This window comes from Grampus griseus (assembly GCF_964374135.1).
Source record: "Grampus griseus genome assembly, chromosome: 7".
Taxonomy (NCBI): domain Eukaryota; kingdom Metazoa; phylum Chordata; class Mammalia; order Artiodactyla; family Delphinidae; genus Grampus; species Grampus griseus.
The window spans coordinates 78558370-78572562 of NC_139001.1; the positions used below are offsets into that span (position 1 = coordinate 78558370).

Consider the following 14193-nt stretch of genomic DNA (forward strand, 5'->3'; position numbering starts at 1 on the left):
CCTTAAAAACCTGTAATACTTAGTGTTTCCTTCCTCAAATTCCCCTTGAATAACAGTAGGTGTTTCTAACCGGTGTGGCACAAGTCAAAAGTAAAATCTAACATGCCTCCGAAAGGATAATGTTAGCTAGAATTTTATTTGTATTTATTGTGGCTCTGTTTGATGTATTTTGTTTGCAGCTCTTCTTAAAAGAATGTGATTCTTGAACATTTTCATTCCAAAGACAACATAGCAATTCAGAGTAACTCAGAAATACAAATTTACTTGGCTCAGCTATTTCTGGTACATCACAAGAGATAAATGAGCTTTCCTTGGAATAGTTTCAGGATCATTGAAAGCTAATATTTATTTAGCTTTTAATATTTATTTTATTCCCCCAACCCCCCCCTCTTTTTTTGGTTCCCTAATTTAGAGTTACCAACAACTCATGAGGCATGTAAATTTCAGTTAACTTGAGTTGTCTCTGATAAGGCCGAGTCCTTGTCTTTGAGAGAAGGCTTATATAAGTGACTGACTCCTCCTGCAGCCTGGCAGCTCGGTTGCTATGAATGCCTCTTACTGATAGACCTCATACCGTGTGTGATGAAACGGCCAAAGGTGATCTGTACTTGTTCTATTTCTTAAAGTTATTTAGGCCAATTTTATGTCATTATGAAAACAAACAAGCAAAAATACTTTTAGAACCTATTTTAAAAGCTAAGTCTTCCTAAACAATGGGTCCAGGCTGATTTGATTGTTGATTTTGTGCACACAGATTCTGTACAAAGAGAACTTGAGCAAGGGGACTCCCCTCCCAGTCACTCCCGAGATGGAGCGGGTCAAGCACAACCAGGAGAACTTTAGCTCGGTATTTGGGAGAAAGCTCTTTTAACTCGTATTAAAAAAAAATGATAATACCGTTGTATAAAACAAAACTTCTGTCAGTCCCTTTAAAATAATCAGTTTAACACATTTTTCTAAAAAAAAAAAATCTCAACTAAATTTTTGTTTTCCAGATCTTTTACTCACCATTTGATTCTAACATTTTATACTTCCTATAATAGTCCCTTAAAACGTTTCATTGATTCCTTTCCTTCCCTTTTCACGTTTTATGGGACTTTTGAAGTTAATTGATGTCCAAAACCCCCAAACACTATAGCTTTATTTACTTGGGAATACTTTTATTTGATGTAGCTGCGTTAGCATTGAAAGAAAAGACACAGGGCTTGAGGCCATGTGTAGAAATAGTGGCCCTTGCTAGGGACAAGGTTTAGCTTAACATAGATCCTATCTGGATAAACAGAGCACCAAGAAAGAAAATCACTTCAGTATTGGAACCCAAAGCAATCTTATCTTGATACTTGTTCTAAACAAGCCATTCCATGAATAGAAATCCAGATCTTCTGATCTTTTAAAAAATATACAAATTAGATCATGAGTCTATATTTAATGTTTTCTCTTTTATTAATATTTTTGTTGCTAAAAAACTCTATACTACTCAATAGTCTGTGAAACTTTTATATAAGGATCTTAGATTTACTTATGCCTGGGATGGAGAATCAAATGTCATTAGGAAAATTTAGCTGGATTTTTTTTTGGGGGGGTGGGCAGGTAGGTAGGGCGAGTTTTGATCCAAAATGTTTTTTAATTCTCCATTTAAATATTTTCTGAAAGTTTGATTCTTTCACACAATTAAGTAACTTTCTTTGGTCCCACTGTCTTTGTTTTGTTTTGCTTTTTTGTTTTTAATTACTATTCACTAACAACCTTTTGATTTTATTAAATTTTCGGTATAAATTGATATTATTTTCGGAATGTTATATTCACTGTTTTCCCTATAGGTATATATTATTATTCCTTCTTTTGGAAAGGTTTACATTAATTTTCAAAACTATTTAAAAATCATTTTCTTCTGTATTACAGTAAGTATATTATTGTTCATATCTATTTGAGATATTAATGATCCTGGACAATTTCTTTTAAGTAACCATTTGTGTTAATTTTTACATAGGTTGCATTTAGGCAATTTTTATCCAGTGGTGCATAGAGCCTTTAAGATTCTATGGAAGATAAACAGTGCTATGTATTTAGACTTGACCACCTCTATAACTTGAATTTACCCAACAAAGACCAATTTCCTGTATTGCATAGATTTGACCTAGGGTTTAAAATATCTGTTATTCTGTAAAACAGATGTTCTGTGTAGGGAAAATAAATATTTGCCCATCTAATTAAAAAATAACCTTTCTATTGTACACTAAGCATTTTAGTAATTTTATGAAATTAATTTGATTTTTTTTAATTCCTAACACAGAAAACCAACATTTAATATATGAGTTAGCTTAAAAGTTGAACATCAAATACACCAGCACTTTAGCCAAGGAAATATGGAGCATGTTTTCATCCAGATCTGTGCTTGAAAAAACAGATTGACTTGGTGAATTTGTCTTTCCTGTTTGACGTCTGTGTTTCATAGTACGTTCCTTACACGATAGCTGAAAGGGCTGTTTTTGACTGCTCTTTTTTTTTCTGGATGCTTTCTTGTATCGTACAGGTGTTGTATAAAGAAAACATCGGGAAAGGGATTCCAGTTCCCATCACTCCAGAGATGGAGAGAGTCAAACACAATCAAGAAAACTTTAGTTCGGTATTTAAAAAGCAAACAAACAAAAACCCTTTAACTAATTTTAAACCATTTTTTAAAAAGATTAATGGCTGTATTTTAAAACCTAATCAACTCATCCCAGTAAAAACTTTTGACACGTCTTGTGTCTTGTTTGCAACTTAATGCTGCCATTTCCCATGAATCAGTTTCCCCATTTTGGTTAAACATTAACATCACTTAAAAAATGTTCAATATGATATTCCAGCCTTTAAAAACATAGCATTCCCAGTCTCTAGGCACCCACATTATCCTGCTTTGGCAACTTTCAGTTGAACGTAAAGCTTACAAAAATTTATTCTGCAAATAAATTTAAACTGTTGGCTTCATTTCCTATTCTAACCTTCTTGGTCTCTACTGGTATTTGTATAGATATTTTCAGGTTTTTTTTTTTTTTTAGCATTTTGTCACTGTTCTCCATTTAAATATAATTAATTCTTCCCAATATGTTCACCTAAACTAAAAATTAAATACCTTGACTTCTTTTGAAAATCAACAAAAGAAGACTTGTGTGTATGCATCTTCATATATGCAGTGTTTATTGAACCTAAATATCCTTATGTGGTTTATTAATAACATTTCCAAATCAAAATAACTTCTTTGGTTCTCCTTCTGCCTCTGCCCTTTTTTCCCCCAACCTCATAACAAGCTGGGGGGCGCAGCTTGTTCCCTTCCATGGTGCTCTCCTTTGCTCAGTGATGCAGAAACTAGTTCAACAAAACAGTATAATTCTTTCAAATTTCTTAGCTTCCCTGCTCCTTCCTGCATTCCCTTGCTTTTAAGGACGTCTTTAGGCTCCTACAGGTTGGATCTAGAAGCTTCTGGTATTTCCCTTCCTCTAACTGGTCCTCTTCCTCCTTGTCCTTCTACTCCCAACTGCTCTGCAAGAAGGGGAGAGTGGTTGATTGCTCTTTTTGTTCTGGATGCTTTCCTATCACACAGGTGCTATACAAAGAAAACCTGGGCACAGGAATCCCAATCTCCATCACTCCAGAGATGCAGAGAGTCAAACTCAATCAAGAGAACCTTAGCTCGGTATTTTGGAAAGAAAGGGAAAATAGATGCCATTTAACGTCATAATTAAGTTGATTCTTAACATTTATTCTTCTTTTAAATCCACTTCCCTTCCTTTGCTTCTAACATACCTCACTTTAGCAAAAGGACATACTTTCACATTTCTGTGGTACTATTATGGATTTTTTTTCAAGTTAATTCTGATTTCTGTTATATCTGGCATTTAAAAAAATGTTTTTTGAAACCTTCTTTCTTTTAGTTTGCTTGGATAACAACACAACCAAGTTCTAACAATCTCAAATCCCCACGTGACTGTTTGGGAGGATAACTCCAGTCTTTCCCCAGCAACTAAGGGCCCTGCTACCCCAGATAGTGTCAGTTTGCTAATCCCCAAAGTGGCTATCATTAAATTTTTTTGTGGCATCTTGTTAGCACATAACTCCTGGCTCCTCGGACTACTGTGTCATTTGATAACAAGGAAGTTGAACTGACCCTTAAAATCTCACAACAAATGTAATGTTACTTATGGTTGTTTTTCTGGATGCTTTCTCATCACACAGGTGTTATACAAAGAAAACATGGGCAAGGGAACCCCTTTACCTGTCACTCCAGAGATGGAGAGAGTCAAACACAATCAAGAAAATATTAGCTCGGTACTTTGGCAAGGAAAAAAAAGAAACTACTTCTTTAATGATTTAAAATAATACATATTAATCCTACTTTTTAAAGGCAACTGAAATTTTGTGAATTTCTTAATCACATTTATCCTTCTTCCCTTTAGAGCTACTCCTAGACTTAACTCCATAATAACAAGGTTGCTTTAATCCATATTTTAAAGTTCTAATATCAGAAAGTAATAAATCATCCTTTTGCTCCTCTCTCCCTAAACTTACTCTCTATCCATTACCCCTAAGGTCTCTTTGTTTTACGTACTTGTGAAATTTGGGGAGTGGCGTAGTAGGTGTGACAGACAGGGCTCTTTCTAGACAGTGGAGTTGTGATTTTGTTGTGTTTTTGCACCTGACTTTAGGTTCTAATTTACCCTGCCGGATTTGGACAAAGAGACCTTGGGGAAAAATAACCCCTAATCCTCTCCTTCAGGGATAACGACATAAATTTAAGATCCAGTAGTGGTTTTGGCAAATGAATGTCAATTTACTTAAAAATGAAAGAGTCACTCGAACTGTTTTTTGTTTTACCAATTTTAGTTCTCTTTGTTCTTCTGTATTTATCATGGTCTTCAGCTGCTAATTATTTTAGTAAGCCGTTTTCTGTAAGCCTGCGCTCTGTGATATTTTATACGTTTATAGATTGCTGGGCATTGGGGTTTGTGTGGGGACATTAGCGTACGCAGTGAAGCGCCAGCGGCCCTCCGCATCTACACTGTCTGCAGGTTCCTCGGATACTGGAACGCAGGACTCCTGAGACTAGTGTGCATTAGAATCACCGGGAAACCCACGGTCTCTCATTCTGTAGATCTGGCGTGGGCCAGAAAGTTTGCACTTCCAGCAGGGTCTCAGGTGATGCTGACCTTGCTATCCAGGGACTTCAGCTCTGAGAACCACTTCTTTGACAGAATTCTTCCTCTTGAATGCCATATCCCGAAACTCCTGTGACCCCAAGAATGACACTGAGGTGACAGCGAGGTTGGGAATTTATCACGATGTTTCCTATTGACTTACCATGATAGTGATCTAATTGCTGAAAACATTTTTCCTTACTACGTATGATGATGTACTGAACTGAAGCAAGAGGCAGAGCACAGATGATAGCAAGGATACATTTTCCTGATGTGTCTATGTGAGTTCAAGTGTGGCAAAAGGGTCCAGTCTCCCTATGCTATTTAGGGAGCAGCCTCCACCTTCTGTGTTATTCAAGCGCGTGCCCCTAAGTCCTGTGAGATGACCTGTCAGGAGCTTGACATGCGTAATTAGTGGGAGAGTGAAGGCAGTTTCCCATCCCTGCCCCACATCCCGGAACTAGGCACAAAAACTGCAGTTCTGTCTTGCAGGCTGTAAGGATTTCAGGGCAGGGTCCTAACCTAGAAATGTGTCTTGCTGTAACTACATCAACTTGTTTTGGAAATGTATTTCTTTCCATCTAACCTTATTGCCCAAATGGTTTAGCACCCTGAGCCTCCTAACAAATGATCTGTTCTGTTTAATCTTTTGGTAACTGCAATTCTTTTTTTCTTTTTGGCTTTTTGGATCCATTGGACTCATGTAGGTTTTGTACAAAGAAAATGTGGGGAAAGGCACCCCAACCCTTGTCACTCCAGAGATGCAGAGAGTCAAACGCAATCAAGAGAACATTAGCTCGGTATTGTCTTGAGAAATGAAAGTGCTTTTAATTTTGCAAAGTAACCCCTGCCGTTTGACCTGCTCCTAACTCCATCCCAGGTTAAAACAAACAAGATGCCAGCTTTTTACAATCTCCCCTAAATGATATACATTTACTGTTGCCATTAACTGTTTTTTAAGCTTTCTTCTAGAGTTGTACTCACTAATAGTAATAGATTAAACCTGGAGTTTTCTCCCCCAAATTGCATTATATTGAATAGCCTGAATACTGCCTCCTAGTGACTTTCAGGTCCACCTTTGTATCTCACAGGTGTTATACAAAGAGAACCTGGGGAAAGCCACCCCCGCACTCTTTACTCCCGAGATGGAAAGAGTCAAACGCAATCAAGAAAACTTTAGCTCGGTATTTGAGAGAGGAAAAAAGAAATGGTGACACTTTTAACAAGTCTGGCAAACATGGTTATACCACTAACTCATCTCACAGTTTCCCCAAAACTTTTATCTTTTAAAATTCTTTACCTACTTAAAAATGACATACCAACCCCACCGGCTCACCTGATTTACTTCTTTCGTCACTTTTTGCTTTCTACAATAACATTTTAATGGCTTTCTCTTCTTGAGGTGTTTTTATAGAGTGTGACATAACTGAGCCATAACAACAGCTCTATGATGGTTTTCAGAACTGGGTTTCTGCTCTCTGATATCTGGATGCTCTCTTGGCCCCTCTAGGTATTGTACAAAGAGAATATGAGAAAAGCAACTCCGACACCGGTCACTCCAGAGATGGAGAGAGCTAAGCGCAACCAAGAAAACATTAGCTCGGTATTTTCTAGGACTAAAAAAGGAGTAGTGCAACAACTTGGAAAATAACATTTTAACATCATAAAAAAGTGTTTTTATTCAACTGAAAATTCACACTAAAATTAACATACCTGTGCTTTTAAATTCCAAATGACTGTACTAAGACATAACAAGTTAATTGCCAGTGTTTCCTCTTCCCTTTTACTCTGAGGTAGTCTTATGTAACCAAGTGTAACAAATTGACTTCCTAACATCCTCAAACTTCAGCAATACTTTTTTAAGATACCTTATGAAACAGGTAATACTCTGAAATGGAAGCCTTCTCTGACTTTGATATTTTGGGTTTTTCATTTCTGAGATTTTGATTTCTGTATTAGCATATTGGTTTATGAAATCTGGACATACTCCTTCAAAAAATGATCACTTGTTTTAAAGGATAGTTCTTTCAAACGTCAGTATCACGTTTAGCTCCAAATATCATCCAATGTGCTGGTGCTACAATTCCCAGCAAATTCAAGAGATCACTTTTTCCCCTTCCTTTCAAAATTATACTTTGCCCTGTCTCCTCAAACTCAAAAGAAATTCTTTGTCTCATTCAAGCCCTGCCTGTCCACCCTCATGCTAACTGTTCCTCTGCCAGTCATGGGCTAGCTGGGGCTTTTCAGGTGACTCAAGCTTCCCTCCCCAGTTTCTTTCACCTCCATCTGTTGGAAAGGTTTTGAGGTTTCAGAATTAGGACGGTACCACAACCTGTCCTCATTCATGGTCTCTCCTCTGTCAGGTGCTTTATTCTGATAGCTTCCGGAAACAAATACAAGGCAAAGCTGCCTATGTCTTGGACACGCCAGAGATGAGACGGGTGAGGGAGACCCAACGCCACATCTCAACGGTGAGTCAGGAATTCCTCAGATTGGGTGGGCGGCCTGTTGGAACATGTAAAAAAGGAAATGATCACACCATCCTATTTTCACCAAGTGAACTCGTGAAATTTCAGGTGAAATATCATGAAGACTTCGAGAAACACAAGGGTTGCTTCACACCAGTGGTGACAGACCCCATCACTGAACGAGTAAAGAAGAACACACAGGACTTCAGTGACATTAACTACCGAGGTATTCAGAGAAAAGTGGTAGAAATGGAACAAAAACGGAATGACCAGGATCAGGAAACTATTACAGGTAATTGGAGCCTGGGGAGAAAAATCAACGTTAAGTTAAGGAAGGTAGAAGAACACAAGCGACATTATCTAGAGCAAAGCAAAGGCCAGAGGACCTCAATCTGTGTTTTCATTAGATGTGAAAGAAAACCCCTATCACTTCACTGTTTACAAAGCTGAAATCTACTTTATGCTTTGTTCCCCTCCTAGAACTAAGCTCAATGAGTGTTATTCAATCCGCCTGTGGTTGTTTAGGTTCATGCCTTGGTCTCCAAGCTATCGCAAGCGTCCAAGAACATCTGTGCTAATCCTGAATCTCACTTTCAGGTTTACGTGTCTGGCGTACAAATCCTGGCTCAGTTTTTGACTATGATCCAGCAGAAGACAACATTCAGTCCCGAAGCTTACACATGATTAATGGTATGTGATGCCACAAAAGGCTTACGACGTAAACATCACCATTTAGTGGGCTAGTGCCAGTGGCTTTTAGGCTCAGAAGTTCGTCTCCTCCAGGGCTTTCAATTTCCTGAGACACCCATTCAGCATAAGAACACCTCCTTGACTAGTGGGCCAAGCTCATTTTCTAGACAAGTTCAAGTTAGGAAAGATTGTTTCACTGCCTAAGGGTAAGTCCCCTTCAGTCCCCATTATCATTTTTTTTTTTTCCTAAAGAAAAAAAGGTAGTACATCTTTCTGTTGGAGAAATAATGAAAAAAAAAAATACATAAGCAAAGGGAAGAGAATGGATTTGCCCTTTAACAACTTTCTGAACTCTCTTATGTCAAGGAAGATTAGCCACTCAATGAAACAGGCCACATACCTTTATGCCTTCTATTCATGTTAAAAGTAAAACAATATGTAGTGCCTATAAGTCTCAAAGGATTTATACTCTAGTCCACTGATGAAGAGAGACCAGTAAATCAGTGGTTACACCCTGACATGTACAATTTTAAAGGTCTGCACACAGATTGCGGAAACACAGAGAAAGTGTATCTAAATAAATTTGGAAGTTAGGGGGCACGTTCTGTAGAAGTTGAAAGGTGGAATTTGTGCACATTACTATCTGTTCATTTTAGTGAGCCCGGAAAATGAGCAGGATAGAGGGATGGAGTAGTAGTCAAGGACAGACTCCGGGATTGGAAGCCTGGCTGTACCACTTAACGGATACGGGACCTTGGGTGATTAAACTGTCATCTGGAAAATGTATCATAAGAGTTTTTGAGGGTTTAATCCACAGAAATCTACTTAAAACCCTGCATGCATGACAACAAACAAAAGCCAACTGAGAGTCAATTACCGTTAGGCATTGCTGCTATAAAAAGTTTCACCTCTGCTCCCTCTCCAATGTATCTTACCTCCCCAGCACAAGCTCAGCGCCGGAGCCGGGAGCAGTCTCGATCTGCCAGCGCGCTGAGCGTCAGTGGCGGCGAGGAGAAGTCCGAGCATTCAGAAGGTGCCCACCTCTCCACCTACAGCGACGGGGGCGTCTTCTTCTCTGCAACCTCACCAGGTACATGTGGATGGCCCTGACCTTGACAGCCACAGCCAACCAGCTAGCTCCCTGGAGGTTACTGTTAAGAGATGCTTTGAGTAAAAACACAACAAAAAACATCTAGATCCTTTCTTCTAATGAGAGGACTAGAATTGTGGCGAGGTACACGCAGTTAGCTATTTCATTTTCATTCCTCCTATCTTGGAAATCATTCTTTTTAAATTAGGGGAAAAGATTAGCTCAGTTGCTAATCACAGATTAAATGAGGTCTAGTCACGTTTTCTCCTAATAAACCATTTTCTCCCTTTTCAGCTTACAAACATGCAAAAACCACAGAGCTCCCACAGCAACGATCATCTTCAGTTGCTACCCAGCAGACAACGGTATCCTCCATCCCATCTCATCCATCTACTGCTGGAGTAAGTAACAGTAACTTACTCAAGTCATTCTCACTTTTTGATATGTGCAATAATGATTATAGGTATTCTGGTCTTTTTTTTTTTATTAACCGAATCTTCTATTTTACATAATGCTCTTTTACTACACATCTCATGCTAACAGTAATAAATTATCAGAAAACCTTCATTAGCAACTCACATTAATTAAAAAGCACTACTCGATGATTGAAAACAAACACACCAAAAAAAAAAAAAAAAAAAGCCTAAAGCAAAGTCATCATTTTGGTCTCATTAGACCCACCCACTATCTTAAAGCAAAACATCTGTGGCTTGGAATCATTCTTCCAGAATATATTGGGCTGGCCAAAGAGCTCGTTCGGATTTTTCCCCATCATCTTACAGAAAAACCCGAACGAACTTCTTGGCCAACCCAAATATATGTGTATGCACATGTCACACACGTAATCTGGTCATATCTTAGATATCCCCTATTAATATACATTGAAGAAATAAGTCAAATCATGTTCACAATTCACCAGGACTACTTTAAAACTCTTAGTTTAAAACCCTGGATCTCATTCATAATATTACAAAAACATAATTCTTTAGGATTGAAATGAACAATATTTGTATGTAGAAAACTATCTTTACTAAAGGACATAAGACTTAAGTAAGTATTGAGACCCATTATAGTTCAGGAAGGGAATCTTGAAGTCATTTCTCCAGAAATAAATCCATAAATTCAAGGCAATTCCAATCAAATCCTAGTAAAATTTTAAAAATTTTTATACATTACTCCTATAATTTATTTGAAAGAGTAAAGATGCAAGAATAGGCAAATTTTGAAAATGATAATAGGAAAGGACTTAACCATATAAGAGCAAAATATGCTATAAAGCTATTGTAATTAAATATGAATTTAGCATGAGAATAGATTTTAAAATAGATGAAGTCCAAAAATGGACCCTAAAAGAATTACAAATCAGCAGAGAAAAAAAAAAGGAAAACTAAAATACTACAGAAAAATAGAGACTACTTTTACAATTGGAAATGGTGAAAGCCTTCCTCAGCAGACTCCAAAATCTAGATATGTAAAGGAAAAGACTGACAGATTTGACCATAAAAGGTTAAATGTTTTTATAGCAAAAAGAAATGTCAAACTGGGAAAAAATATTATACTAAATAAAAAGATTAATATCTAAAAACGCAAAAAGTATCCAAAGTTCATTGACATATTATCCCCCTTCCCTTCAAAATAAAACCTGGAAGCATATGAATAGACAATATACAGCAAAATTTTAAAAAATGGCCAACAAAAAAAACATGTTCACCATTTGACTACTAACCAGAAATATGCAATAAAAGTATATTAGAACATTATAGTAGTGAACTTTCTAAAAAAACTTACTTAAAAGGCACATGCCTTTGACCAAATACTTTTACTTTTAAAAGCTTTCTTTTGAAATATCTGCCCAAAGACAAACACTATAGGGTTAGTGGATGAAAACATGGTGACAAAAAGATGGTGACAATTAAATGTCCAGAAATATAGAAATGGCTAAATAATTTGCGATAGTACTAAAATATGGAATTCTCTACAGCAGTAAAAAAGAATGTGATCAATCTATATTTATATGGAAAGACTTCCAAGCTATATTAAATGGAAGGAACAAGTCAGAGTACTATTTATAGTAGTATTCCACTTATGTGGGGCAGGGGGGAACCTATCCTTGAATGTGAATGTATGTTGTGTATATTTCAGAATGCTAGGAAAAAATATGTAGGTCTCATACCAAATTACTAACCAGTGACTGCTCCTATGAAGAAAATTTGGGCACTTTCAAATTTTATCTCTGTTAGTTTTTAAAAACCTTATTTCATTGTTGTGAGAACACGAGATCAACCTACCCTTATATTTTTAAGTGTATAATGCATTATTGTTTACTATAGATTCAAGGTTGTGTACAGATCCCTAGAGATCTCTAGAACAGATCTCTAGGGTTTATTCATCTTGCTTAACTGAAACTTTATGCCTGTTGATTAGTAATGCCCTATTTTCCTTTCCCACCATGCTACAATTCTTTAAAAAAAAACATTGTGGAGGTTAGCTTTCCAGAACTTTTATTACTGGTATGCTCCCAAATTCCCAAAGTGAGAAAAACATGCAATATTGCTATGATTTTTCAAATTTTTTCTCCAAAACACTAGATTAGTACATCCACTAATGTACTTTCTGTATATATTTGCCTATTTGGGATATATTTCATATAAATGAAATCACACAATATGTGGTCTTCTGTGACTGGCTTCTTAATGTTTTGAGGTTATCCATGTTGTATCATGTATCAGTACTTCATCCCTTTTTATTAGCAAATATTTAATTGTATGGGAATACCTTTTCTTTATTCATTCATCAGTTGGTGGGCATTTGGGCTAGTTCCACTTTTTGGCTGTTACAAATAATGCCGTTATGAATACAGATGTACAAGTTACTATGTGGACTTATGCTCATTCCTCTTGTGTATATACCTAGGAGTAGAATTGCTAGGTCACATGGTAACTCTTAAAATGGGAAGAACTTCCAAAACTGTTTTCCGAAGTGTCTGCACCACTTTCCTTTCCCACCAATGGTTTATAAAGATTCAAATTTTTCCATATCCTCCCCAACACTTGTTACTATCTTTTCAATTATCACCATTCCAGTGTGTGTGAAGGGGTATTTCATTGTAGTTTTGCATTTTCCTGATGATTGACGATGTCGAGCATCTTTTCACGGGCTTATTGGCTCTTGGTTTATCATCTCCTTTGGAGAATTCAGACCTTTTGCCCCTGTCCCTTTTCAGTATTGAATTATAGGAGTTTTTTTTAATATAGTCTGGATAGTGATCCCTTATTAGATATATGATTAGCAAATATTTTCTCCTAGTTTGTGAGCTGTCTTTTAGTTTTGGTGGTAGGTAGTTGCACATTCTGTTTTGTGCAAGTTAAGTTGGTGGAAACTAAAATTAGGTGTTCGGGTTAATTGCTGCAAATCTAATATATATTTCCCTTTTTTGTCTTTGCCGATAGAAAATCTTCCGTGCCATGTATGACTATATGGCTGCAGATGCAGATGAGGTGTCCTTCAAAGATGGGGATGCCATTGTAAACGTTCAAACTGTTGATGAAGGTTGGATGTATGGCACCGTGCAGAGGACTGGCAGGACGGGCATGCTCCCAGCCAACTATGTTGAAGCTATTTAGGAACTTCAAAGCACTGCATCTGTCTACAGCACCTACAGATCTTGCCGTCAGCATTTGTTTAGACTCTCCACTATTCCCCGAGTTCTGAAGCTGCGTAGTGCTTTTTGTGTCAATATGATTCATGGTTGTACCATCCCTTGTTTCTATATGTACCCCAATAATTCACCAGTAAAACAAAGGTTAGTACAACTAATCTGTCCAATTATTAAACTAGACTTATCTGCTGGACTTGCACATAAAACCTGAGACAACATTAAACCCATAGGTCTTTTAATTGCCATTATTAAATTTTCCTTTGGGTTTTAAAATGTTTAATTTCAGAATAGACATTTTTAAAGTTTCTGCATTGTTGTTATATTACTGTTGCCTCAACCCAGAATCTTTCTCCATTATGAAAATGTTTTAACAGTATTTCTTTTCTAAATCAAGAGTTCTAAATATGTTAAACAAACACATTTTTTTTAAATGGCAGATATTCACCTTTTCCTTGCTGACTGTAGTTCTGAAGTTATAAAGCGGCTAGTCAATATAAACTGGTGTTAAGCTAGTAACTAATAAAATCTGCAATTCTGCAACAAACACCACTGATGGAATGAGCATTATTAAAGATCTACAAATAAAAACTTCAACAAAAGCAAACCCCCTACACTAGACTTCACTAAAAAAATTAAACTTAAAAAAAGTATTGTTAAATGCACCAGACACAACATTGTAGATCAACTATACTTCAATTAAAAAAAAAATGCACACGTGTAGACTTTCTCAAAACTCTATCCATACTTGTATTCAGCAAGCTTTCCTTATGGCTTGGCTTATAACGCTTTAGAAATAACTGTGGGATCCAATAGCTGTGGGATCTGTGGGATCCCAAAGGGGATCTTCCCCGTCTGTATCCAGTGGGCTGGCAGTTTGTGGCAAAGGCATGGGCAAAGGGTGGAGTGCCAACCAATAATGGCTTGTGCTTAAGTTTATAGAGTATCCTTTCTAAAAAGCGAAAGATCTGCCCACAATACTTTAGAGCCGTAGTAATACTGCTGTCCTAAAGCTTCTTAATGTGTGTCTGAGACTCAAGAGCAAAGAGTACATGTGAAAATGAAGGCAGAGACTGGGGTGATGCTTCTACATGCCAGGAAAGCCAAAAATTGCCA

The 14193-nt window shown here is 37.0% G+C and overlaps 1 protein-coding gene across 15 annotated transcripts in view; it reads left to right on the forward strand.

The window, feature by feature from the left end:
• NEB (nebulin) overlaps positions 1-13626 on the forward strand; it is a 226501-nt gene extending 212875 nt beyond the window's left edge. For 3 of the 15 annotated variants that reach the window (XM_082658067.1, XM_082658060.1, XM_082658066.1), the window contains 13 exons: positions 755-847; positions 2534-2626; positions 3584-3676; positions 4216-4308; positions 5882-5974; positions 6266-6358; positions 6685-6777; positions 7538-7645; positions 7751-7934; positions 8240-8332; positions 9276-9422; positions 9717-9823; positions 12872-13626. In XM_082658067.1, coding sequence (XP_082514193.1) covers positions 755-847; positions 2534-2626; positions 3584-3676; positions 4216-4308; positions 5882-5974; positions 6266-6358; positions 6685-6777; positions 7538-7645; positions 7751-7934; positions 8240-8332; positions 9276-9422; positions 9717-9823; positions 12872-13045 — 1464 coding nt within the window. In that variant the 3' untranslated portion in view covers positions 13046-13626. The remainder of the gene's footprint in view (positions 1-754; positions 848-2533; positions 2627-3583; positions 3677-4215; positions 4309-5881; positions 5975-6265; positions 6359-6684; positions 6778-7537; positions 7646-7750; positions 7935-8239; positions 8333-9275; positions 9423-9716; positions 9824-12871) is intronic. The other 12 variants (XM_082658062.1, XM_082658064.1, XM_082658071.1 and 9 more) reach the window with 11 other exon arrangements.
• The last annotated feature ends 567 nt before the right edge of the window (positions 13627-14193 follow it).